The following is a 26,808-nucleotide window of genomic DNA, read 5'->3' as shown; positions in this document are numbered from 1 at the left end:
GGCTTTACGCTGGTTATGTCTTTGTGCCCGCGGGATTCCGATGCCTGGGAGGATTACACCAAACGTATACAAGGTACCTCATACAAGCATCCTACGAAGGGCATACAACCCTATTGTTGTTTATACGGCACATCTCTGCCAGGCAGCATATCCCCGTACGAAGAATCCCCGCTCATTGGAAGGAATATAATAGTTTGTGGTCGTCAACTTGAATGCATGCCCATCCCCTGCCTTGCGCTCGGTAACAAGAGCCTGTCCGAGCCGTCTTTCGGAGGGTGGATTGTATGAGCCTAGTGGCAATGACCCAGGTACATCGTATTATATACGAGCAGCTCCTCAGCTCGGCAGGCTGCTTGTAACAGGGGAAACGTCACATTCTCATGCTCGATGTCGACGTCAACGCAATCTTACACGGCTCGGATGCCGGCTGTGGTAACCGCGCAGCTAAAAATCGGCCACCGCTGTGAGGATTGTTTCCACAATCTAAAAGCAAGAGCACTTTTGCTCCGCCAACTACCGAGAATCACAAGGGGTATTACAAGAGTTGAAAATTGAGCACAATGGTATCAAAGTTTTTGTTCGCCATCAATCCAACAGCAAACGAGCTCAAGAGGTTAAGTCCAACTAATGCACCCACAAAGTTCTGGCAGTCGGCAGTGCTGTCTCTTAGCTACCGAGGCAAATCCCAAACGGAATAGCTTACGGTGTTTGGGAGATTGCACATGCCCCAATCTCGGATCAGGATCAAATCACCCAAGGCAGTCTTTTACGGACAATTACTCGCCCTTCTTGCTATTTCAGCAATCCTTCTGAAGAATGGTAGCTTATTATGTACGAGCTACAGAGAGTTGCCTAAATGAGTAGTATTCACTTCCTCCGTGCAGAGTGCGGAGCAATACGGAAGCAGGCACTGAAGTAAGACATGTCCGGATGACACGCCGTGCCGGTAGTAGGCACCACTACATACTTGGGCGCACCTGAGACAACATAGACCCAGAGCCCATGCAGCTTCTTATACGATATGAAATGGGAATTAAGCTATCTCGTCCCGAACCCCTCTGAAAGCAAGGCGCCCAAACCGCCAAGTGCGCTAGCCTGCCCTTTAAAGATACCCTTTGTCTCAGAAAAACGATGTTTTTTGAAGCTACGGAGCTTGCTCTGTGCGTCGACGATCCCAGCTAAACATCGCGCCAGTAACACCCAAGATCCTGCCGAGTGGTAAGCATCATTAGCCTCCAGCTGTCGATCCAGCTCAGGCAGCTGAAATGCCTCCATTTACTTACCTGCACGTACCTACAGAGAACTGTGACCACGCTAGTGCGCACTTATAGCCGCGGAATTTCGTTTCCTAGACGGGTTTCCCCTTTGGTCAACTCTTGCATTGCTGCGCCCGAGTGTCCACCGTCAGAGACACTACTGCATCCATCGCGGGCAGCCATTACTTATATGTACCGAGCGAACCGCGTAGCTGGCGCCTTCATACTCCGGAATTCGGGGAAATCACAAGCTAATATGAGCGGACCTGGGTCATACATAATCGACTAGCTCCCTGAATCATGCGAGACTGTAGCGGAACATGCATCCGGCTCAGCTGCCAGCTGCCGCAAGGGGAGATTTGGAGAGATAAGAGACAAAAGGCATCCACATATTCATGAGCGGCAGAACGAGGCGTGACAAACAGTATGTAATGGGAATTACAAGCTGCGCTTGGCTTGGAACCATACCAAAAAAGCTGCTACCCCAGTCCGGAACAGGCGTTTCTTTCGGCACTTTCTAGTGCAAGTGCCGTTCTATTACAAGTATGGGATGGTGGGAGTTATGCCTGAGTTAGCCGACAGATGATGTGCCGCAATGCTTTCTACAAAAAGCAAAGCCTCTTAGCCAGAGGCGCTCTCTACTCCGTGTACAGGGGAAACTTTGCGTTGTTGGTCCTCCAAATTGCCAAGCCGAGATCATACGTTTTAGAGGTACAGAAGAAGCGCCTGGGCTGCTATCGCAAGGGGCAACAGCTACTAGGCTTGCGCCTCTTTTCTTGCCCCAAGTTCTAGAGCCAGCTTTGGAGTCAGCGCCCCCAAAGACCCCGACTCATAACAACGGCGTGGGCCCCCATTCAGTACGAGGACGGAATACAAACCGCACTTTCAAGCCTCTCCAAAGCGTGTACGTGCTTGAATTTGGCATGGCCTCTTACACCCCTAGCACGCGCCGTCTGACTAGCACAGCTTCTTTTTCTTCCTGGCCTTGTTCCCTCTCTCACCCCCACAGCTTGGCTGCCAGGGCCTTATCCGGAAAAAGCAAAATAATGCGCGCCCATGTTGCTCCCCCAAAGCTCTCTGTCTGATACCATGATCCCTGGAGTCCCACGTGCATGTCACTAGGTTCACGTAAACAGCCGGAATTTGGGATGATGGCGCCAGGAGAATCCCTCGTGGCATCCCGGCCACGCTGCAGAACGCGCCTGTTCGCGGGAAGAAGCCAGAGGCAGCTTCTAGCAGCGAAGCGGCGGCCCGCGGCACCCTTCAAGGACAGATAGGCGGCATCATTTAGCCTCCCTGGTTACACCGTCGCCGGCCCTATTCCCTATTCCTACGGAAGGGTTGCTCGTTGCTACTGCGACTCGCCCTCCATGGTTCGACGGTACGCAGTTCATCTGCCGAGCACCCTGCCGCAGCGGCAGATCTTGCGCAGGAGAGGCTTTCGGTTGTCAGGGCCAGGTTGCGACGGCGGGCTCTCCCCAATTCAACTAAAGCTTCAAAATACAGATGCCACATGCTATGTACAGTGCAAGCAGCATCTCCCTGCGATACGAGCAGTGTCGCGATGCCCAGGCCCAACTAGACTTACAGCTAACAAAAAAAAAAAAAAAAAAGAACAACAGAGCGAGGGGAAAATACCGCGTGTTCAAGCGCCGGCTTTCTCTCTAACAACAGTAGGCGTTCTGCTAGATGACACGAACAATTCAGCTGCCCGATCGAAGCCCACTTATCCGCCAACCATTGCTGCTCAGTGTCATGTCTCTTTCGGCGATGCTATCGTAAAAAAAAGTTGGAGTTCGGCGTCCTGGCGGCGCTTCTTCCCTGGGGCGTGGCGTTTTCCAGCTAGCGGGCGAAGGCTTTTCTTTCGGTGTCCAGATCGAAACAGGCTCTTTTTGGGGAGGGCCCACCTGAGAATGCCCCGGCAAAGGTCTTGGGGAAGGGGGGAATTCATGAAACTAAAACTAGGCTTAGAAGTGCCGCCGAGTCGTACAAGGACGTGGCGATAGGGATAACAGCCCCCCCTTCGAGCGAGATGAGCGAGATGAAGCAGACGCAGGGCCTCCCCCCTTTCCATACAAGTACTGTATGAGCCGGGCACAAGTATGTGATAGAATGCCTACATACGGAGTAACTTCAACCGCGGAGACGTGGAGATGGTGTCACACTTTCGCAGAATTGGGGAGTCGCCCCGAAAAGACTTTGCAATGACGGGCAGTGGTGTGGCCTGTGATCGTGGCCCACGGCCCGCCGCGGCTGAATGGGGGTGGTAACCAGATCCTGACAGGCTACCCCCGTAGCGCGCGTTTTGCTTCTGGGGAGGAGAGCCGGAGACAGAGAGGAAGCCGAGGCGTGGCGTCGCATTGGTTTGAAGAGAGGCGCCGATGCAACCTCATGACATGGCAGAGCAGGGATTGCTGGAAATGCCAATCTCATCTTTGATAACCCGTGTATCTGGGAGATGCTCATTCAGTTCCTCAGATACTGCTACTACTCGCACTACTAGCAGCACTAATGGTACTGCTAGCCGTAGTGGTATTATCAGTGGGATGTTATAGCTGCCTGTTGCACATTCTTGGCACGCGAGGTTTATATCGCGAACACGACTCGCTTGTTTGGTGTAATGAGATTAGGCACGGAGCTGTCCTCTCGTCCGTCCTTCTCTTCATTTCCTGTCTGAAATCTTTCCTCTCTGGCAGCTTAGCTTCATAACCCCCCCTATTTCCCCGTCATACTTGTACTAAATCTCTACATACCCACCCATTACGTCCCTTGAATGGGTTCCATTCGGCTCTCGGGCTTTTGGCTTTGCTCCGCCAGAAGGACAAATTTGGGGATGGCTGTGATATGACCGCCCAAAGCGGTTACAACTTACTCTCTCTCTCTTGCTCTTTTTTACGACGCCTAGCTACATAGTCCTTGTAGTCGTATAGCTTTACGTATTTAGTGTTTTTGGTAAATCGTTTTAGTACCGGCATGGTTTATGGGGAGGTGTGGCAGCATGGAGCTCTTATTTCGTATACCCTTGCTGCCGCTGATGTTACTCGTCACATCATATGCAGGCTTCACCAGCAGCGACGAATCGACGCCGGCCGAAATGCTCTAGGCATCTTCCCAAACACTACGGAGTAACAGGGAGAGCTCATACGGGCGCGTCTACTAGCAGCATGCATTTCCCTTTTTGTTTTCGCCTACATGGAGCTTAGGACCTGGAAATCATAGCTTCGTCGATGAGGGGTAGCAGCATAGCGACACCCATGCTTTTCCAGCCTGACCAAACATGCAAAGAAGCAGGAATGCGGCAGTGATCTCACTCAGACTCGGGTTCCATGACCGAATATCATTCTACGGGCTGTGGGGTTGACCGGTGCCATGTTACTGGATTCGGGAACTTACGCATACTCGTGCTGCTGTGTACATGTAGAAGGTGAGAAAATCCCCGGGGTATTGGCTTACTATACTCTTTTGTGACACTTTTGCTCCCCCCGTTCCCTTCTCCCGGTTTCCAAGGCTGCAGTCTTTTTCTTTCCCCCGCCCTTTGAGGCTGCCGGCTTGTCAAAGGCCGCGATGAAGTTCGCCGAAAATCCTGCGGCGTGATGTCAATTTGTAGTACGTGATTGGGTTTTCTGCTGATGAAGGCACTCATACTTGATTGTCACTCTTACTAATATGAAATGGCAAAATAGTCAGATGCTACCGGCCGAAAGAGGTGGGAAAGAGACAGAAGAGTAGTAAACAACAGAAGGATTGCTTTTGTCGGCTGATTCCTCCTTGCCGAGAGTCTGCCCGTGAGGAGGTATAATAATATAAGTTGTTCGAGAAAGATGCCGGAATAGTTCCCTTGGGCATTGTGCTGTTTCAGGTGACCTACCTGAACGCTGTAGTTTGGACTGTTGGTTTCGATGCCCTCTGCCTAGTTATGGTAATATTGATTCTTGCAGGGGTGAATACGGAAGCCCGTGGGAATGCCAGCACGAACAGCATATACCGTCATTGGGCAAGTTTGCCGCCGCAGTGTGCCCATGGTCATCTGCTTAGTGGTTCGACCTGTACCGCCACTGCAGAGGGCTTACCGCGAGTGTAAGTACGTTGTGTATGACTAGAATTTTTTTTTTTATTTTTTATTTTTTTTTACCCTTGACTATGTGCCATTGGTGCCTGCACACATACAGGAATACGACCGACGGCTGATGGAATCTATTCCCTGCTAGGGGGCTGTTTTTTGCAATTCCCGAATTCGTCCAATCGTCGAGGAGTGACCATCAGCCGACGGTATGGAATTACACTACATGGGAATAGCGTCAGTTGCCCAAATCGGATGCTTGTCCGGTATGTGGAGGTGATGTTCTTTTGGCCCTTAGTTTGTCTCTTATTATGGGAGTTACCCTGAATTTTTTTTGTTTTTTGGCCACATTCTTTTGATGGGGCTGATTTATGCTTCAGCAATGCCTTTTCGGAGAAATAGGAGGTATTGAATGTACTTGACGGTATGACGACGGCACATCCAAATATGGATTATTGATTTCTGGTGAGATCAAAAGAGGCAAAGAGGCAACGATAGAATTGCTCAACCGGGCAGATGTTCACATGCTAAACAGGGGCCTTTGAAATAGCCAAGGCACTTATGTTATAATACTATCAAAAGGTCCCGTGTTGGAGCTATGGATATGTGTGACTTGTTTATTTTTTGGAGAAGGAAAATAAGCATTATTGATTGTGACCCTTGTATCTTGGCGTCTTCATGAGCTGTTCGGGTGAGTCACTTTTGCCATTTATTTGATGGTGTAGGTAACGAACTGCTATCGACGAATGCCCAAATGTTTGATCAGGTATTCTCTTCAAATATTAAATCTTGTATATTAATTTACGTAGATGTATAGCTCCCCCCCCCCTTAGAAACTTGTCTTCCGAAATGTCCATATCCAGCAATATATACAAGCATTCGCATAGCTCAGTTGATTTGAGGCTGCCGCATATATCCTACAAAGCCCGAATGTAATGTATCCTGTAGTGCCCAGGCGTAGAAGCACTGGTACCCCTACTTCTATGACTAATTGAAGGACGCTTGCGTGGTATATACCATTTTGGGAGAAGGATTCTCTGCGCAAATTGGGACTGTTGCACGTAGTCTGACGGAGAGTAAAGGAAGCGGAGGTGTGGCGATCCTGCGGTGGGAGATTCGCGTGTCTCTTTTACCTTGACTGAGCGGCCAAACTGGCAAACTGGATGGCAACATGCGAGATACGCCGAAACGGCGTCGAGAAGCTGTATTTGAATTCCGAAATGATAACTCGACGTGATATAATGACATGTCATGCCTTTTGTGTCTTGAGAGCCACATTGTACACGTAACCCTGCGGCCATTAGAAGCGATGTTTGTGATTTGTGAGACTGGAAATTATCTGATATGTTATCTTCACCTTTGTGAAGGAGTCTTTGTCCAAAAGTTTGACATTTGCCGTTCGAACTTTGACTGCATTTGACCACTCATTTTGCTGATGGTGTGCCTGTGCCAGCTTCTACCTTTCTATTAGAGCTATGATGGAGACTTGTTCACGACTTGTGTAGCAGAGTATAAAATTTTTGAGAAGGATGTTTAAACTTTTACTCTTTTTACGGTGGTGTGGCTGAGCTCGGCCAACATTTACACTCATATGGCGGAGAAGAAGGGGCAAAGTAAGGCGTGGATGGGAGTAGGGCTGCTGGTCGCTCTTGTATAAGGGAGTTGGAAGATTGTACTTGCAATATCAATTAAGGAATCACGGAATATACTGTTTCTGAGCTGCAATGCTAATAGACACACATCCCGCAAGACATCACCGCAGTTACGCAAGAGTGTTTGAAGAAACTAAAGGCCAATAAAGGGGCCAGGAACAGTGTCATATACGTGAAACAGGGGCACCCTATAATACTCAATCTTTGCTTTGCGATAACGCTTTTGTGTCTCTTGATTGTTGCTCTACAGATATCCAGCGCAGCTTGAAGAGCAGATACGACTTGATGCTCAACAGCGTCGATGGAAACGTCAAGTTTGGCATTGACTCGTGCGGCTGAAGGCGCAGGGGGCTAGCGCTGCCTGTTTCATCCGTTGGATGTGTTACACATGAAGCACAGCTTTGGCAATTCGTGTTTTCAGCTGGAGGCACTTGTCCTTCTACGACAATGCTCGGTTTCGACGATAGTACTTGGTTGCTAGGCGGCGAGAGCCTACCTACCTACTTAGGAGGCACATGTATAGTAGTAGTGACCGTAAACCATGTCACATATACTACCATACGGGCATACGGGCATACGACGTGTACAGCAACGTTCCATCAGGGCGTTTTTTATATGTGAAGCAGCACTCGTTGAAAGCTTCGGTGAGGTGCTGCCTCGGATCTTGGACGAAGCGTATGTTGTGGCTGAATTATACGCAAACAGATGATGGTTTGGGGTCGCGGAAAAAGACTGCCGTTGACCTGGAGAGACCAAGTTGCATGCTCGAATCGCGCCTTTTGGATAATCCATGGAGCAGTCAGTCTACTGTACTTTATTGCTCCGTATATACGAGCGCAGCTTATGCGACGGATGCGCTTCGGTGTAGCAGCGCTGGGTGGCTGGAGCCGTTGGCAGGCATGATTGCAGTACAGTACATTAAAAACTGGCAAATTAACGAACATTCACAAATATACAAGCAAACGAAATGAAAAGGAATGAAACCCAGAAAACGCCACAGAAAAGCGCGGAATGCTTGCCGCGCGTGCAATGTAACGTCATTAACGCAGCTGCGATTGTTCAGCTCCTCCTGTCCATTATCGTGAGCCACCCACAAAGCAAACAAGCAAACACACGCCCCCCCTCTTCGCTGCAAATGATAATAAAAATAAAATAAAAAAACGAGTGGCCTGGATCTTTTGTCGGGCTTGGGTCGTGCCTTGGTTGCATGCAAAATGATGTCGGCGCAATCCTTCAGGCTCTAATTGGCTGTTGTGGTGTGGCACGTTTTTGGCCCTCCTCTCAGTGGTAGTGCAAAATAGTACCTACAGCAGCAAGGAAAAAAAAAAAGAAAAAAAGGTGCGTTGGGGGGAGTGTGACGAGGCCCGAATTAGACACAACACGGAACGTACCAGCCGCCTCATGATCTTGCGATGGGGCCAGATTCGCAAGAGGGTGGCGATTCTGGAGCGTCGCATCCTTGTCTGGGCGTCTAAGCGGGTGGCGGAGCGGTGCTTCTGTCTCTTTTTTTGCTATTTTTTTTTTATGTACTATGTAGTATTGTGATTCTGTTGGTTCTCGTTGTTTGTTTCTATTATTACTTGCTACCGTCTCCCATGCACTTACTTGCTATGAATTAGGCTGCAGCACCGGCGTTGATGCATCACAGCAGGCTGGTTGCTGATCCGCCGCTCGGACGGGTCGCGTGATGCTGATGCTTCGCTAAAGATGCTCCAAGAAGCTTGTCCACAGCTCTCTTTAGTCTCCAATGAAAGCAGCACAGCTTAAAAATAACGGGCATTTTCTGGCTCAAAGGAGATGTCCAAGCCGGTACCAGCGCAGCTGATGGGGAGGGATGGGGCCGAAAAAGGAAGAGAAAAAAAATGGTGAGATTTCGTGCATCGAGCGAGTGCCGGCTCGTGATGGATGGACAGCACAGCAGCCGGCATAAGATGCTACTTATGCATCTCGATGGATCCCCCTCTGTCAGTACTGTATTTTTATTTTACCATTATTTATTTATTTTTGGGGGGGGGGGGGGGCGTATGTTCACAGCCAGTTATGCTTTGGGTGGCTAAAAATAATAGCAGCAAATACTATGTATATCCAAGGACGTGTCTTGTGACACTGGGCGATGAGTTGTTTGTTTTCACTTGTATGTGTACTCGGAGGGTCTGCATAGTTTTTGGGCCCCTCCTTTCTACGCCTCTATCAAGGTAAAGAGATTCGCCGACGACGGATCGTCATATGATGTGCCGGGCTTTATCTGGATCGCCGATCAAAGAGAAGAGTGTTAGGAGAAGGGCTTTTTTTTTTTTCTTTTTCTTTTTCTTTTTTTTCTCACGCGGATGCTGAGAATAACTCCACAAGATCAAATCGCTCCTTGAGATTCGACGACTTCAAGAAGGTTCGACAACTCTAAAAAGATCAAACGAGTTTACTAAAATGTATAATTTGGTGGATTGATTCAATCTTGTGGAAATGTGGAATCCCCTGAAGTTGTCTGCATATCCCAAATGTATCTTGACTTTCCAAAGCTGTCTGTTATCTGGACGGTCTTGACGTAGAGCGGGCATTGTAAAAGAATACAGACATCAGATTTGGGAAGAGGGAAAGCTTTGTCCAGTTGCTGATATTGGGCTGCTGGTATGTTCTTTGGACGACTCAATCTACCATGTAGCCTAATTACTTGGTTATGTAACGAGATTTTGATGCAGTGCCGAGAACCATCTAGAGATTATCTCAAGTGAGACATGCATGATGCGCGTTGTCCAACTTCCAACGCATGCTGACGGAGACCATGGCCACAGGATCATCGTCTATATTTACACCAGAGGAGATTGGAACATCCATCTGTTATCCAGAATCTCTACGAGTATAAGAGATTGCGACCATACCTCTGTTCATGACAATGCCTCCATGACGGATGCGACTATCCTTCTCCGTCGTATTATACTGGTGTTTGTAGCCTCATTTGCCTGCACACAGTAGTCTTGAGTTTATTGCTTCACCTCTAAACCGCCTATGAGCAGCACATTGTCTAACTGGAATATGGACAAGAGCGTTTTGGTGCTCTTGCTGTTGAGACACAATGTCTCGTGTGGCAGCTGAGATGAGACCGGAAGAGTCTCAGACAAGTTTCTTCTAGTTTGACTTGAGAATTTGAGTCATATCAGGACTCGAGATTCACCCGAGAGTTATCTTGATGGATTATTCAAACATCATCTTAGGATAGTGAGAATGCCGGTTCGTTGTCGTCGGATCTCTCGTGGTTTTTCATGCAATAACTATGGTTCGAGGTATCAATAGATGCTGAACCCTTCATCTGCGTAATAGAGAACTTATCTTGAAACCCATTTCCCAATTTTTATTGCCATTGTTCAACCATCTTTGGCTGCAAGTAGAGCAAAAGATGTACGCGGTGTCGGGCAATGGACCACTTGGTAGAAGATGGTACTCGTAGCTTTTTTTTTATGCTTCCTCTTAGTTGAAACCATGTACCGCTTTTATTCACCATGTATCGACTGCTACAGTCAAACATTTCAAAGAATATTGTGGCAAGGGCAGATTTACAGATATTATCTGCTCTGAAGCTCAAATTTGTGCTCGCACTGCCGTAATTTTCTTCTTCTTCTTTTGTTTTTGCCCCCCCCCCCCTTTTTTGGCCTCTCGCGTACCTCCTTCAACACTTCCTGAATCCAATCAACGCATGGCTGAGCATCAACGACGCCTGCCAGCGCATCTTCGTCAGTGACTGACCTCAATCTGAATTTCCACGCAGCTGTCGATGGCCTCGAGGAAGTAGAGCTCGGCACCAATGCTCTCGGTACCACAAGCGGGGTGTCGACCCAAGTTATACCACCGAGGCTGCCTGTAGCGGAATTCGTATTGATAAAATGTTGGACGAAGAGCTATTGGAGCGCAAAGTGCGGCAATAGGCTTCTGCATACAAGAAGCGTTACGCCGACCTCTTGCAGTAAGATGTGGAGGAAGAGCTTGCCCTTCTCAAGGTATGCCGAGTGTCTCTCGCACCCTTCGTCGTCGATGCTGAAGCGTTGATGAGGGATGCGCAGGCGAAGCAGGTCAAGATGCTCGTTGAGGGAAGCCAAGCTTTGATGCTGGACATCGATTTTGGCAAATACCCTCATTTTGCCAGCTCTAGCATTGGCCTGGGTGGCATCGTCACAAGCCTTGCTCTTAGACAAAGGAACATCAAGGATGTCATTGGTATCGTCAACTCGTAAATTATCCGCCTATTATCTGATTCGCACGTGATGTATCTACGAGCAATCAAGGTAACTTAAAGCACATTCAGCTACACTACTAGAGCTGGCTCTGGATGCTTCCCTACTGAGAACACCGGCGAGGTTGGACCACAGCTGCAGGAAATCGGCGGTGAGATTGGCGTGTCTACTGGCCGCAGACGAAGAGCAAGTAGCGAACCACTGCGTATTCAATCCGAGGAAGAAGAAACTGGATGGGCTAACATTGTAAACGGTAGTGCGGGTGGTTGGACCTCGTTGTCCTGCGATATTCTTGCGCAATTAACGACTACGCTACGACTCCCTCTAGCTAAGCAAGGTTGTTGTTTTTGATAGATTTGAGACCATCTAGATTGCAATTTTATACAACAACTGGGAAGCCGGAGAGGAACTGCCTGCTTACCCCTCTCCCCTGGGGCGCGTGGACGTTGCGTATCACGAAATGCCAGAAACACACTGCGCATTTTTTTTTACGAGCAGCTGTGCTCTTTGTGATGTTCATTCATCTGTTCTTATTGGCGATGAATCATGGTTGGGATTTATATTATATAAAATCATGATAAAAGACAACTGAATTAGTCAAAGGTAGGAAAAGGGACAAAAGGGGAGGGAGGGAAGAAAGAGGCTACAGATGATCCAGAGTGCAGATACGGAAATGCAGTGGTGATTTGATGAAAGACAATGTTGCGGAACCAATTGGCAAACGCAACTGGAAAATGCAATTGCTGCGCTCTGCTCTGTGCTCTGCCCTGTGCCCTCCGCATTGTAAGACCGGAGAACTCCGTCTGATGCTATTCGTATAAGAATAGCCAGAAGCCCACCAGCTGAGGGTTGAAGATGTGGGGGGCCCGCGCCAAGGGCAAGGCTGGAAATGGGCCGCGCAAGGCTAGCGAATCAGGGCCTGCAGCCGCTAATGACTGCCGGTAGAGCGATACATGTGCCGCCCAGCTTGGCACAGCAGCGCCCAGGTACCGTCTTAACGTCGATCAGATGCGGTCTAATCTTGGCGCATCCCCTGCCCGCGTCTCCCCCGAATCCATCGCTGCCAGCAATTTTAAACATTGTCAGCCCGCTTTCGTCCTTTTTACCGCTTCTGCACTCATTACTCGGTCCTGCGGCTCTCTGTCTCTTTCTTTGCGCTTGGCCTGCGATCTTATTTGCTTCCATCTCTAATGACCGCTTCAACTGCCTATTCTATCCTTTTCTAAGAGTCCCGGAAGCACGGCTCGTCTCTTCTTATCGAGGCCAAAGACTGGTTCTTGCTTCTCATTTCTTGGATATCCAGCGACTCCGAATACAACATAATATAGCAGTATATACAAACCTCCTTAGGCCTTGCTCGCCTCGAAAATCCGAAATCCGCAACAATGGGCTGGCTTGCGACCTGCACGGGCTACCTGGCGCCAATGTTCATCATCCTCTCGCCCATCCTCTCCTATGGCGACCAGGCCGTCTCGATGCACCGCAAAAAGACCAGCGCGGGCTTCTCTCTCGACATCCCCCTGATTATGCTGGTCGCATCTCTGTTCAGGTGCGTTGCCCTGCTTTCTGCTTTCTGCTTTTTGTCGCAATGCCGGTTGGGCCCTCCTGGCCGTCCGGCGGATCCGGCGCATTCTGCTAACATGGAGGTGTTGGACGATAGAATCTTCTACTGGCCCGGCGCACGATTCGACTCGAGCTTGTTGATACAGTCCCTGATCATGGTGGGAATGCAGGTGGCGCTCCTCAAGATTGCTCTCGATCACCGACCTGCCCCTTCGAATAAAGGCGGAGAGTCCGGGCTGCCATTCGCTGCTGCCGAGGGCCTCTTTTCCCAGCGGCCGTATAATTTCTGGCAATGGAGGTCACCGAAGCCGTTGAGTCTCACCAATTGAGGATATTGACAGTGGTCGAATCGAAGAATGGAAAGGCTAACCTAACCGTATAAGCAGATATTGGCAGTTCGTGGTCTACCTCTTCGCAGGCCTGCTCGTCTGCGAAGTTGTCATGTCCAGCATCCCTCCCGTCTATTCCATGTACTCGGTCCTCATCGGCTACATTGGCCTCTCCGTCGAAGCCACGCTCCCGATCCCGCAGATCCTCGCCAACGCGCAGTCCAAGTCGGTCAAGGGCTTCCGGCTGTCCGTGCTCGCTAGCTGGATCGGAGGCGACGCCATGAAGATCTTCTGGTTCTTCACCGCCACGTCCGAGATTCCCCTGGCCTTCAAGATCTGCGGCATCTTCCAGGCTTGCTGCGACTGCTTCCTCGGCGTCCAGTACTTCATCTACGGAGAAGGCGAGAGCACCGTCAAGGGCCACCCGCTGCAAGACTTCTCCAGTCAGGAGATTGGAGCGCAGCAGCAGGGCAGGAGTACGACGCCCACACGGCGGTCGGCGCCATTTAGCGACTACGAGAGGAATTAGAGAAGAAGAGGCGTCTGCTGGCACGAGACTGGTGGAGATTTTTGGATACACGTATATTTTAGACTAATGTTAACGAACCTCATGGTTATCAGTGATAGATTTGGTATAATACTTTACTAATAGTGCTATGCTTCTCTGTACGAAATAGTACCTATATAGATATATATACGCACATACGCACACACACATACATATATCGAATTGAAAGCTACATATTCATCTTTTCAGGCTATTCTCATTCTCCATCTCTAATGCGTCTCATGCGTTGGTTGCTCTTGGCATGACAACTTATTAGGGGTCGTTGAATCTTGCGCGCCAGGCGTTAGGCTATGATAGTGCGCTACCACCCCGTAGAAACTAGATCCAGTATTGCGACAGCACGCTGACTACAGGTAAAAAAAATACCAATAAATTCAGTGAATAGTTTACACGAAATTCCAAAGTAGCGTCACAATTTCAGTCTAGTTGTTCTCTCATGTCTCGTGCTCGACTATGCGATGCTGCATCCAAAGTCGCTCCTTATGCGTTCTTCACCAAGGCACTGGGAGAGACAGATACCCCAGCCACCCGACTTTCTCGTCGCAAATGGCAAGGGAAAACCTGCCGCATCCACGAATATATGGGATAGCCTGTACGAAGTACATCTACGGCGAGTACCTGTTGAGGTACACGGGCTGAATCTTAGTCAAGCTTTCATGTTGATTCAATTGGCACGACAAGAGGCCCGATTTTTTGGAGACGCAGAATAGGCCTTTTATTTCTTTCTTATTGGGCACCATTGAGACGGAACCAATCGCGTAATCATTCGTGAGGCCGTTGTAAAGAAGAAGCGAGACGGCTATACTTGATAAAGCTGCGTCATTCGCTCTTTAATCAATTTTCTCTTTTTTCTTTTTTTCTTTATTTTAGTACTTTTTCGGGTTCGTACTGTTGGTAGGTTGCTTTCGAAAATGTCAAAACTTGAATGTAAACAAACATCTGACACGCTATAATAGGTGCTGGAGATATTCCTTCGCTTCATCGAGGTTGTTATCAGCAATAACACGGATTGCTGCTACCAAGGAAGGATTTATTCAACAGAATCTTGGCTGGATGTTCGCATTACAAGCCATCATTTATCAACTACTGGCCAGCGACCAAGGTATGTTCTGCTCCCATCCTTTTATTCTAGTTACATATCACTCACCAGCATACAGTCTTCATATAAATCTTTACAATTCAACTTCATCCAACTATCAGGGAGGTTCTCATGCGACACTTAGACGCTTTCACAATCCTGATACACCCATCCACATAGGTAGGCGAACAAAACCTTGCTTCTTTCTGCCAGGTCCTGATTCCCTGGATGTCTTCATCTCATAATCTTGCATCTCATTCACTGCATCCATCTTTCTTTTATCCTATCCCCCCTCCTTTTTTCTTTCCACGCCAAGGCCCTCGTCTTATTTTCTCAAGCCTGATGTTGTATAACTTGCCTTGGAATTGTTGGCTCCGCTCAATTTACATCGCAACAGCACCCCATCACTTGCTCACCTTGGGCTGGCAGCCCCCGTTGCCAGCCGGCAACATATTCTTGGCCCAGGCCACATTTACTTGCCATTCACTTTGGCCTCTTTCTTCTCTCCGCCTCCTTTTCAGATTCTGGCTCTAGTCAGGTGACTCTGCTGCCTCTCCTTCTATCCGCATAAACAACATCTCTTCGCTTCTACCGCTTCCAAACTCTTCCTCCCCTTCACATCTCTGCCCGCAACATTCTCTTCTTTTCTACAGAGTATTCACTTGGCCATCGGAATCACTCAAAGAAATTCTACTCACTCAATCTGCCTTGATCAATTGCCCGACTGTGTGTTGATCCAATGTCTCCCTCGTTTTCTCCTCCCTCGCTAATACTCGATTCCACAGAAAAGACCCAAGAGGAAAATGCCTCCCGCAAGCACCAAAGCCAATTATAAAACCTACGAGGCACAGGCCCGTATGGTACGAGCCATTGTCGCCGCTCATCCAGATGTCAAGTGGAATTACAAGGGTAAGCAGTTTTTGTTTTCATTATGTTGCCATAAATTTTTCACTATCTTGCCTGCCCCATTGTCTGCTTCTTTTGCGGATTTGGTATCTCTTCTTTCGTTTACCTGCTCTTTGTTGTTCTTGCTATCTGCCTGTTTCTATTGGGGCGAAGGTTGACTCTTCGTCCCCAGAAATCGTCGCTTGCTATGGATCCGACATGACTGAACACGCTCTGAACCATCGATTCCGCCGTCTCAAAGCGCAAGTGGTTATCGTACGCGAAGGCCGCAGCAAGGGCCTTGACCCAAAGAATATTTGTGCAGACGGGGATCTCCCGACTACCATAGACGCCGTGGATACGAAGAGTATGCCCAGTCCTTGACTCTCAATTCTTGACCCTGCACAGCTGGCTCGCCCAGTCCCAAGCAGTTCTATTTGAATATGCGTCTTGCTTTCTCTGGCCACAACAGCGTCACAATTTCTATCACTGCCGTTCTAGTAAAGAGCTAATACGTTGCCTATATAGATATTGCCAAGTACTTTGGCCAGTCCACCACGGACGGCATTCAGTTTCAGTTTCGTGGCATCAAGAAAGACGCCGATATCCTCCGTAAAGTCGAGAGTGAAGGGGGAGATGTCGCCAACTGCCTCAACCTGGGCTCAGGTGGCCCCAGCGTCACTTCTACTCCATCCAAGCCAACTCCTGCCCGCAGCGTGGGAAGCCGCACTGGCAGTGGCACGGGTCGCAAACGAGCTCGCAAGATCGATATCATCAACATGATCAAGCGCTCTTCATCTGACGAAGAGGAAGAAGAGGTTGAGAACTGGAGCGAACATGAAAACACGCCTACCAAGAAGCCGAAGAAGACTGGAGCCCTCCCGGGCCAGAGGAACGGGACTCCATCTCGCAGAGCTGCTGACATGGCCAACGTTACTATCGCTGAAGTCACCACGCTGCTTGATGCGAGCGACTCCCAGCCAGAAGCTGAGGCTCCAGCGAACCATATGGCCTCTTCTTTTGCGCCTGACCCCATGACCATCACTCAGCCCGCTTATTCCAGGATGGCCGTTGGTCTTGATCCCGGACCAGCCTTGGGAGGCGTGTCGCGTTCAGGTTATTCAGGCTCCCAGTATCCTCAGCGACAAATGGAATACGGCGAGATCTAAACTGGGATTCTTTCTCATTTTTCTATCTCATCATTCGATTACAAGGGAGGATGATCTTGACTTCCAACTTTTACTTTTCTTCTTTTTTATACTTCCCTTCCTTCACCCGCACGGATGGCTGGCTGTTAAGCACCGAGGAGGGCGGTATATGAAGAATAAGCTATGCGACTCTCATTGCACATGCGTGGCGTTGATGGGGAAAAAAAAAAATTTGCTTCTGGCTCTTTCTCTCGAGGGATTTTGCCAGTTTTCTTTTCCTTTCCTTTTGTTTTTCTTTTCTTCTAAAGCTTTGTATTTTCTGTGCTCCCTTCTTTTTCTTTCATCTGGGCGGCACATATGTTCTCTTTTCCAACAAATATGCTTTCCTTCCCACTTCGTTTTCATGTGTTTCGTTCCTTTTCTCATCTGAAAGGCAGAAGAGTGAACAAAGGGAGATTGAGAGTGGTTGATCTGGCTGATGACTTTTTCTTTTTCTTTTTCTTTTTCTTTTTCTTTCTTTTTCTTTTTCTTTTTCTTTTTCTTTTTCTTTTTCTTTTTCTTTTTCTTTTTCTTTTTCTTTTTCTTTTTCTTTTTCTTTTTCTTTTTCTTTTTCTTTTTCTTTTTCTTTTTCTTTTTCTTTTTCTTTTTCTTTTTCTTTTTCTTTTTCTTTTTCTTTTTCTTTTTCTTTTTCTTTTTCTTTTTCTTTTATTTAAAACACAGTGCTCTCTCTAGCTATCTTCAAAGCATTGTGCGCATCACAAGGGAAGGATAATAAGGGAAATGATATGGCAAGGATTTATAGGGATTCGATCTTCATGCGCGGTAACTAAGGCTAGTGTCGGTATAGTAAAAAAAGAATTTGTGCTTTGAACTTCCATATTGTGTCATATTTGATGAAAGTATATTGAAACAACAGATGTTTCGAAATCGACGGAATAAATTTCGTCATTTGATGACTCTGGATTGTGTCTTGAAATATTGTAATTGTACATGCTTGTCTTGTTTCCAGAGTTGAGTCTGGGGCATAAGAGAGATATTGAACCCTCCATTTCTCCATCTGTCAGTAAACAAGTTGATTAATCCCTTCCTACTTTTCTCTTCAATTTAATTCTAGAAAATGATGCGTTTTCGTGGTATTTTGTACTTTCTTTTTTGCACCATCGGCTCCCCCCGAATCCCAATACTCCCACCCTAATTCAAATGCATAAGCCTGTGAAGATGACGACCGACATCTCAGTTGGTCAATAGCCTCCACAGAGCATCTGTATCTACGTAATCGTGGTGGATAATGTTCACCAGCCAGCGGTCCTGCCCGATTTCGTTCAACAGCTTCTCGCTGTCCGAACCTCGCCCATAGACCTTGGCCCACTCGGCCCAGATGTCAAATGCCTCTTCGCTCCAGGCGCGGAAGCTGACCTCTTCGATAATGGTCGGCGTGACAATCTCCTTGCCGGGGAATACGCCCCACGTCACGGCGTTTGTGCTTGCGTTCACGGTGGCTCGGCCCGTACCGCCGGTTGTGTCCGATGAGACAAAGTCGCCGTTGGCATTGCTGGCATAGAAGCAGACTAGCTCCTCATTTTCCTCAGAGGTGAGCTTGTCGTAGAGGATCTTCCAGTCTGCCGATGGAATGAAGAACTCTACGAATGATTTCTGGAAGACAAATCCAGAAGCAGGTCCCCATCCGAATGTGGCATGGTTCGAGGGCAGACCATTCACGGCGGGTTGGGAAGCAACAGTCCACCAGCCCTTTTTGTTCATCGCCTCAAGGCTGGACTTGATGATGAATGACTCGGGAAGAAGGTCTTCCTCGCTCCACGGGATGGCAGAGATCTCTCCTCTGATGTGTCGGACAAAGATGTCGTTGATGTCGCTAGCCGTCTTGGGATGGCCCCAGAGAGAGACAGCCTGTGTGACTGACATGTGGATGCTAACGCCATATCCGTCAATCTCACCGTAAGCAGGTGAGCGGGCGTCACCAAATCTGCCGTTGGGGAAGTCATCCCACGTCGCCTCACGGCCAAGAGCTCCTTCACCCTCGGAAATGGCCAATGTGTTTGCGCGAGTGTTGATGCTTTCGGCCGGGACGCCAGCTTCTGTGCTGGTTGCTTCCCACTCGGGGTGTGTGGCGGCTCTCCCAACAATGACTCGGTTGTGGGGATCAGAACCAACAGAGGATTGTCTCCTGGCTGTGCGCGAGTGACTGCGGCTCTGGCGAGGCGGGACATTTCCATTGACACTGATTCTTGGAATGGATCGCTGGCCCGTCGCTGCCACCGGCACAGGCTCATCCACGATTGCTTCTTCGTCTTCTGGGACGTCAGGAATCAGTTTGGTTCTCTCGAGGATGAAAGAGATTGATTTCTCAAGGTTGAGAGTGTAAAAGTGAAAGCCTTTGGGGCCGGGAGTCCTGCTCTTGATTTCTCTGATCTGCTCTATCAGTTCGCTGAGAATATCAACGCCGACCATTTTGACTTTTTCATCGTCTCCCTTGACAGCATTTAGTCGGGTCATAATTTCTTCCGGCATCTCGGCATGGCTTAGCTTGGCCGTTCGCTTGATCATTGCATAGCTTTGAATTGGCATCAAGCCGGGCAAGATGGGTATCGTCTTGAAGGCGCCGCTGGGGTGGTTTCTCAGGGTAGTTTCAAACTTCTCGTAGGCCTTGATATCGAAGAAGAGCTGTGTCATGATGAAATCCGCTCCAGCCTGGACCTTGTCGACAAGATATGGGAGATCGTGTTCGAAGCTCTGTCCTTCGGGGTGGCTTCCATCACCATGGCCCTCTGGATACGCAGCAACGCCAATGCAAAAGTAGCTGCCATATTTCTTGCGGATATACTTGACAAGATCAATTGCCCATGTAAACTCCTCAGAGCCGGTCGGTTCGTCGGCGTCTCGGTACTCGGCGCGGGGCGGGTCTCCTCTCAGAGCCAAGATGTTGCGAATTCCCAGCGCTCTCGCATCCTCTAGTGCCTGATCAATCATTGCCTGGCTCATGTTTGTGCATGTGAGATGGAGGCAAGTAGTGAGACCGAGCTCTCGTTGACATAGCTCGGCAAGCTCAATTGATTTCTGGGCTGTTGAACCGCCGGCTCCCCAGGTGACATTGACGAAGAGAGGTCGCAGAGCGCGCTCCATCCGCTGAAGACGAACACGCAAGTTGGAGAAGCCCATTTGCGTCTTGGGAGGGAAGAACTCCAGAGAGAAGTACTCTGCGTCGGCCGGCAGCGCCGCGACTTTGTCTGTGATTTTGTCCATGACTGACTAATTGTTGCGCAAGCAGGAATATGCTCGTAAGAGTGCGTTCTATGTCGATGTAGAACAGAAAAGATTCCGGTTAGAGAAATGAAAAATGGGTTGATTGGCTGTCGAGTTGGGTCGACGCGTGACCCCTTCGCTAGTTGACGATACGCTCGATAGCACGGATAGATGCGGGTTTGCCAGTTTTGTTCAGCCGCGCAGCTGGTTTTCAAGAGGAGCTGTGAGATGACGGGGATCAAATCAATTGAAAAGGACAACAGGTTTCGTCAGTGTATCCTTGAAAATGATCCAAGACCAATGCTTGAAGCCCAAAGCGAGGAGTCAATTGACCCAGCAGCAAGGTGGTTGGAAGTCTCTGGGCAAGACAAGATCAGAAACTTTTGCGATGCCGCTGTCGCATGGTGGCGGGGCAGCTGTACATGGAGATCAATTTGGCGGGGGTTGCGTCCGTTGTCGCTGGATCCCCGAGTTGCGCTATCGCTATCGCTCTGCCGAACGCTATGACGCAGAAGGCGATACAGTGCTACAGGGGGCCATTTCACGGGCTGCAAGGCCCCACCAGAGGTCGCCATAGGCCTTGTGCTTGGCTCTGTAGGAGCTCCGATAGCAGCCGTGGGCGGAAAAAAAGCCCGGCGACCTGAATATCAACATCGAACCATCCATCCGTCCCATTGCAACATATCCTTCTTTTGCCGCACATCGCCTCTACTCCCACCAGAAGGAATTGTTGCGGGGGTTTTATACCGCAATATGAAAGGACGATAATGCATATGCTTCATGGAAGCCGCATGGGCCTCACAAGGGCCGGCTCGGCAGTTTGCCGCCGATATATGGCGGCCAGTGCCAATGGGGCGATAAATCGAACAACTGCCCTCGCGCGACACGACCCGCGATACCTGACTCGAAGAGGATATGCAGTGGATCTTGTTGGTCTGGACAAGAAATGGCGTCAAGTCTGGGACCAGAAGCCTACAATTGGCGAGCATCAGGCTCCGGATAGCCAGAAGCACAGCTACATCCTGCCCATGTTCCCGTACCCAAGTGGCACCCTCCACCTTGGCCACCTTCGAGTCTATACCATTGCCGATGTGGTTGCTCGATATCACACCCTCAAGGGTGACAAAGTTATGTTGCCAATGGGCTGGGATGCCTTTGGTTTGCCCGCAGAGAATGCTGCCCTCGAGAGAGGCGCTCCACCTGGAGACTGGACCAAAACCAACATTGCGAAAATGAAGAGTCAGTTGGATGTAATGAATGGAAGCTGGGACTGGTCGCGCGTAAGATCTTTCATGGCCCCTTTGCAAAGATAAGATGAGAATGGTTGGGACTTGTCTAAACCGATTTTACAGGAATTGGCCACGTGCGACCCTGAATTCTATAAACATACGCAAAAGCTATTTTTGATGCTCTACGAGGCTGGTCTAGCATATCAGGCCGAAGCCGAAGTCAACTATGACCCGATAGACAAGACAGTATTGGCTAATGAACAGGTAGATGCAAACGGCTTCTCGTGGAGGTCAGGCGCCAAGGTTGAAAAGAAGAAATTGAAGCAATGGTTCTTTCGCATATCCGAGTATAGCGAACATCTCCTGAAGGATCTCGACAGCTTGGCCAAAGACGGTGCGTGGCCCGAGCATGTTATTTCTCAGCAGAAAAATTGGCTAGGAAAGTCGACCGGTGCTTTGGTCAAATTCCCCATCATGGCCGTCGGTCATGAGGTTGGTGCCGCCATCGAAGTGTTTACTACTCGACCTGATACCTTGTTCGGAGTTCAGTATATTGCTCTCGCTTCTGATCATCCTGTAGTGGCTCAGCTAGCAAAGAAAGATCCGGAGCTGCAAGCGTTTCTCGACACCCTTCCTGGCCTGCCTCTAGATTCTAAAGTTGGGTATTTGCTACCACACATCCGCGGTATCAACCCTTTAGCTTATCATGACGATACCCCCGAAGCTACCAAGGAATCGCTGCCCATCTATGTAGCCTCATATGTATTGGGTGACTACGGCGAAGGGGCTGTTATGGGAGTTCCTGGCCATGATACACGGGATCATGCTTTCTGGCGAAAGCACAACGTCGAGCAGCCCGTGCGAATTGTGCTGGCCGCGTCTGAGGATGAGTCAACAACGACCTTTGACAATGAACCCGAGCCATTTGTCCACCACGGCTATATGACGGAGCATAGTGGAATCTTCAAGGGCAAGCACTCCAAAGAAGCAGGCGAGATGATGATTCGCATGCTCGAGGCAGCGGGCCTTGCCACTCCTACCACGAAATGGCGGTTAAGAGACTGGCTCATCAGCCGCCAGCGGTACTGGGGCGCTCCCATACCCATCGTTCACTGCGATTCCTGCGGCTCTGTGCCTGTGCCAGACGAGCAGCTGCCTGTCCTGCTACCCGAGGTAGATAACCATTGGGCACAAGGTAAGGCAGGCAATCCTCTGGAATCGTCTTCCGATTTCGTCAAGACCGAGTGTCCCAAATGTAACGGCCCAGCCCGGAGAGATACCGATACTATGGATACGTTTGTCGACTCAAGCTGGTATTACGCTCGCTTTGCTGATCCCAACAACCCAAATGAGCTCTTCTCTACCGAAGCTGCCAAATCGCTTCCGGTGGATATTTACATTGGAGGCGTTGAACATGCCATTCTACATCTCTTGTATGCACGGTTCATTTACAAATTCCTAGCCACCACTCCACTTCTTCCCCAATATTCCGAATCGGAAGCCATGTCTGCCGAGCCATTCAAGCGCCTCATCACCCAAGGCATGGTCCACGGCAAGACATATATCGACCCCGAGAACGGCAAATTCCTCAAGCCAAACGAGGTAGACCTGTCAGATCCTTTGGAGCCCCGAGTCGTAGCCACGGGTGCTCCTGCGACGATAGCTTTTGAGAAGATGTCCAAGTCAAAATATAATGGAGTAGACCCCACCGAGTTTACATCCAAGTACGGCGTCGACCCTACCCGAGCTCATATGCTCTTCCAAGCTCCTGTCGCAGATGTCCTTAACTGGGACGAATCCAAGATTTCCGGGGTTACGCGATGGCTGCAGAAGCTCCACGATCAGGTTGTAGCGCTGGCGAAATCGCCTGAGGAATCGCTGCCGGCAAAGGAATATTTCGCCGCACGACCCCCTCTGAGTGTTAGCAAATCGAACAAGCTAACTGTGGCAGAGAAAGAGGAAGTGTTGAAACGCGATTCCGAGTCGGCTCTTTGGCGCGAGACGCAGAAGAAGATTGAATCTATCACGCGGAGCTATGAAAAGATATACTCACTCAATGTGGTCGTGTCAGATTTGATGACTCTCACAAACGAGTTGGTTCAGTACAAGACAGCAGATGAAGGCATCCGGCGACAGACGGCCGACACCATCATCCGCCTCATGGCACCCATCACGCCCGCCTTTGCAGAGGAGTGCTGGAGTCTCCTGCACCCATCCAAGGGCTCCATCTTCGAGTCCACCAGCTTCCCCGTGCCAGACGGCAGTCTAGCGATGCTCAAGGCGGAGTATATCAACTGCGCCGTGCAAGTGAACGGCAAGCTTCGCGGCACGGTGACCATCCCGCGTCCATCAAGCGACTTGAAAGGCGATGCTCTACGTGACTGGATAGTGGATGCGATTTTGGAGACGGAAGATGGAAAGAGTCGGTTTGGTGAAGGCGGATATAACGTGCGGTCAGCTAGGAGGACGATCCCGGTGGACGGGGGAAAAGTTATCAACTTTGTAATATAGAATAGCGATGATGATAGAGCGGATACCCAACTCCGTAATTTCTTATAGACATATTTTCTCTTCTTCCTCTGCGGTATAGCAATTTCTGCTATAGCCTATTTACTCATACTAGTAGTGTTTAGTTGTAAGGAGAGTTCTAAACTGGATGGGCGACTATGCAAAAAATCATATCAAAATCTAGCTAACAAACACGGCAATGTAAATTCTAATCTAGTCGCGATGTCTCCTGTCCTCTTCTGGAAGAAGCCTCTGTTCCTCGTCGCTGGTCACCTTACCACGGTAAATCACATAGTGCTGGAACATGAAAATGGAGTCAAACACCAAGCTGCAGTTGCCGAGCGCAAGCTTTACGGGGTTGCCTGTGACGCCACTCCAGTCATGTTGCAAGTAGCTGTCGATAGCAAGCTGCGCCAAGCTCAAGACCCCTCCGACAACATCGAGGATGATCTGCCAGATACTCCAGCCGCGCGTGCTCTTGTTACGGTAGTTGGCGAGGATCTGAGGCGTGTATTTAACCAGAGTCACTAAGAGCTTGACATAGCCAACGGCGTACACAATGTCCAGCTCGCACCAGTCGGTCGCGGGATTCGCAGACGGAGTCGCCCAGACAATGAAGCAAGTGATGGCGACACCCAGCGCGGAGCCGACAATGATACCAGAGATGAAGCGGCTGGGGCGAGCGCCGGGGCTGAGCTCGAAGCCCCAGAGCGGGCGGAGGAGATACTGCGAGGCGGTGATGAGGCTGAGGACGAGGGCGTGCAGCGCAAAGACGATGTCGTTGAAGGCGACGGTCGGGGTCAGGCCGTTGTTACGGGCGGCATATTGGCTGCGCACGACGGGGGAGTAGTAGAAGGCAAGATTAGAAACAAAGTACGCGGCGAAACCTAGCGGAGCACAGAGAAGGTGAGCGAGGCGCAAGAGAGAGGGATCATGTTAGAGGTGCACAGATCAGATCGTGGCATGTAAGACGAAATATAAGAAAGCATGGGATCTAAGACCACTGGGGATCGAGTATGCACATGGGGTCCGGGGGGAAACGTAAGACGGACATACCGATCACGTTAATAGTAGGGAAGTCGGCCGTGGTGCCGGACGTCGATCGGCGCTGCCAGTTGAGCAGCGGCTGGGGATAGAAGGAGAGGCTCCAGGCAAAGGTGTAGATCCAGCCGAAGACGGCGGAGATGAAGTACAAGAATGCGGCCATTGTCGGGAGGGGGGAATGCCCGACGACGGAGTCAGAATGACTCTCTGGGAGGCAGACAGGCTCCGTGAGAGTGAAGAGCAGCAAGCCACTTCGCAGCTCCGTCCGGACCGGCCCGAGAGGAAGAGGCTTTGGCGATTCCGAGGGAGACGGAGAGAGGAGGCGAAAGTCGAGCTGCGTGCGCGCGGTGGATTCTCGGTATCAGATTCGGGATCTTGTTTTCTTGGGATGAGAAGCTGAGGAGGAGAGAGCGGGTGGCTCTGCTCTCTGCTAGAGGTGGTGGAGGACGAGAGAGAGGAATAATGCGATGAAAAGTCACGGTCTCGTGATGCTCATAGAGGATGTTGGGTGAGAAGTTCTACAGAAGTACCCATAGCCGCTGCAGAGTATGGAGAGCTACTTTGAGCGATGCGATGCGATGCGATGCGATGCGATGCGATGGCAGGCGCGACTTGAGAGATTGCATCATTTGCTGCTTCAATCACCAAGTACACAGGTACCTACTAGACTAACCTGCTCTGGGGCGCCTTATGTAAGACGCCAGATGGGTTGCTCGCCCAAGTACTAAGGTGCCGAATTACCTCGCTATTTCGACGATAAAGTACGGAGTGCAGAGCAAAAGGCAGGGAATATATAAAGAATCTAGCCAATCAAACTCCATACTTGTCGTCGAAGTTGCGAGGGAGCCACAGTAAATCATCGTCGAAAAAGCGAGGAAACCACAATAAATGAAAAACTGAAGCGTTTAATTGGTTAATGATGCTCTATAGCGACTGTTTATTGGCTGGGCCTTAATTTATTGTGATTCCCTCGCTTTTTCGACGATGACGAGACAATCTAAATAATGAATACAGTTCCGCAGCTATTTAATCATCATCATCGATACTGCTACTCAGCATAAATTGCTATAATCTCCTCGCTTAGTTCTCTCAGCATCCGGTTTCGCAGTCCCCTATGATCCTCAAGGCTTCTTGCTATAGTATTATCTTGTCGTCGAGCATAAGCGCAAGACCAAATAATGCTAAGAAGCTAACAATTTTAGAAATAATATCATGATATTCATTAAATTCCTTAATGGATACATCTAACGCTCTTTCGAACTTTTGGTTTAATGGATCAGCTTGAGGATCTGGTAATTCTCTAGCAACAGGTTTAAAGCAAGCCCCCCATCGTGGCAATCTGCATGCACCAGCTCGCCGCCAACAAGTGTTCCAGAGTGAATCTAGAAGCGCACCGGTCTTATAACTAGGCGAGATTGGCCATGATAGCTGCAAGCTAGCATGGAGTCGTTTCCATCTCAATCTGGTTTTGTTGTTAAGCTTAATCATGCATCCCACGTAGGACAATCTTCCATTCGACCATCTCTCGACTTTTCGCAAGCGTGGGCGCTAGTATCGGGAGCGTCAGTGTAAATATTCATTCCTCGTATGATATAATCGCAGTTAGCATATATTTAGAATCAATGGCGTAGCTCTAAAGCGATAGCACTTCATGTTGTACAATATTAGCCTAAACAAGTCCGAGGGGTCTCAAGGGTAACCAGATACGCCAAGGGGCAATAACTGCTTCATCGCTGGAAAAAGAGCTCAGCGTCCGTGATTGTAGTAACTGAATCCTGGCAACATTGATCTTTACACTCACTCCTCTAATGTTTCAAGCTCGTCAGCGTCAAATCTCGCAATTGACTCATTAGCATGTAGACATTCATCATCAACGTCTTCGCTTACACGCGTATACCTCCTACTATTGGGGTATTGTCGTATTACACTAAGACCAAAAGGATACTCACGCATCCATCTTCTCCATCCCTGCACAGCCTTCATCCTCGGAATCAGATCACAGAT

At 49.4% G+C, this 26,808-nt stretch overlaps 7 protein-coding genes across 7 annotated transcripts; 4 read left to right on the top strand and 3 right to left on the bottom strand.

Moving 5' to 3' along the window:
* Nucleotides 1-560: 560 nt before the first annotated feature.
* On the top strand, nt 561-823 carry TrAFT101_008969 (uncharacterized protein; the record flags this gene model as incomplete). Its single annotated transcript, XM_066128483.1, has 2 exons — nt 561-656; nt 716-823. The coding sequence occupies 2 exons, from the start codon at nt 561-563 to the stop codon at nt 821-823; spliced, it is 204 nt and encodes a 67-aa protein (XP_065984602.1).
* An 8,324-nt stretch (nt 824-9,147) lies between these two features.
* TrAFT101_008968 (uncharacterized protein) lies at nt 9,148-11,095 on the bottom strand (the record flags this gene model as incomplete). Its single annotated transcript, XM_066128482.1, has 3 exons — nt 9,148-9,213; nt 10,707-10,814; nt 10,898-11,095. The coding sequence occupies 3 exons, from the start codon at nt 11,093-11,095 to the stop codon at nt 9,148-9,150; spliced, it is 372 nt and encodes a 123-aa protein (XP_065984601.1).
* A 1,184-nt stretch (nt 11,096-12,279) lies between these two features.
* On the top strand, nt 12,280-13,824 carry TrAFT101_008967 (uncharacterized protein). Its single transcript, XM_024909658.2, has 3 exons — nt 12,280-12,740; nt 12,852-13,064; nt 13,141-13,824. The coding sequence occupies exons 1-3, from the start codon at nt 12,577-12,579 to the stop codon at nt 13,610-13,612; spliced, it is 849 nt and encodes a 282-aa protein (XP_024761602.1). The 5' UTR covers nt 12,280-12,576; the 3' UTR covers nt 13,613-13,824.
* Nucleotides 13,825-14,133: 309 nt separating this feature from the next.
* TrAFT101_008966 (uncharacterized protein) lies at nt 14,134-17,978 on the top strand (the record flags this gene model as incomplete). The annotated part of the gene is made up of 6 exons (XM_024902436.2): nt 14,134-14,277; nt 14,608-14,753; nt 15,520-15,638; nt 15,808-15,981; nt 16,143-16,746; nt 17,972-17,978. 6 exons carry the CDS (start codon nt 14,134-14,136, stop codon nt 17,976-17,978), a joined length of 1,194 nt encoding a protein of 397 aa, XP_024761603.2.
* TrAFT101_008965 (uncharacterized protein) lies at nt 15,359-20,411 on the bottom strand. Its single transcript, XM_024905295.2, has one exon. It carries the CDS (start codon nt 20,021-20,023, stop codon nt 17,996-17,998), a length of 2,028 nt encoding a protein of 675 aa, XP_024761604.1. The 5' UTR covers nt 20,024-20,411; the 3' UTR covers nt 15,359-17,995.
* Nucleotides 20,412-20,685: 274 nt separating this feature from the next.
* LEU5 (coenzyme A transporter) lies at nt 20,686-23,829 on the top strand. Its single transcript, XM_024899918.2, has 2 exons — nt 20,686-21,303; nt 21,376-23,829. The coding sequence occupies exons 1-2, from the start codon at nt 20,791-20,793 to the stop codon at nt 23,761-23,763; spliced, it is 2,901 nt and encodes a 966-aa protein (XP_024761605.2). The 5' UTR covers nt 20,686-20,790; the 3' UTR covers nt 23,764-23,829.
* TrAFT101_008963 (uncharacterized protein) lies at nt 23,710-25,416 on the bottom strand. Its single transcript, XM_024909659.2, has 2 exons — nt 24,817-25,416; nt 23,710-24,647 (listed from the first exon to the last, which is right to left on the bottom strand). The coding sequence occupies exons 1-2, from the start codon at nt 24,965-24,967 to the stop codon at nt 23,974-23,976; spliced, it is 825 nt and encodes a 274-aa protein (XP_024761606.1). The 5' UTR covers nt 24,968-25,416; the 3' UTR covers nt 23,710-23,973.
* Nucleotides 25,417-26,808: the final 1,392 nt, after the last annotated feature.

Source organism: Trichoderma asperellum, chromosome 5 (assembly GCF_020647865.1).
Source record: "Trichoderma asperellum chromosome 5, complete sequence".
Taxonomy (NCBI): domain Eukaryota; kingdom Fungi; phylum Ascomycota; class Sordariomycetes; order Hypocreales; family Hypocreaceae; genus Trichoderma; species Trichoderma asperellum.
The sequence above is the reverse complement of the archived record's forward strand: the minus strand, read 5'-3'. Positions and strand labels throughout refer to the sequence as shown.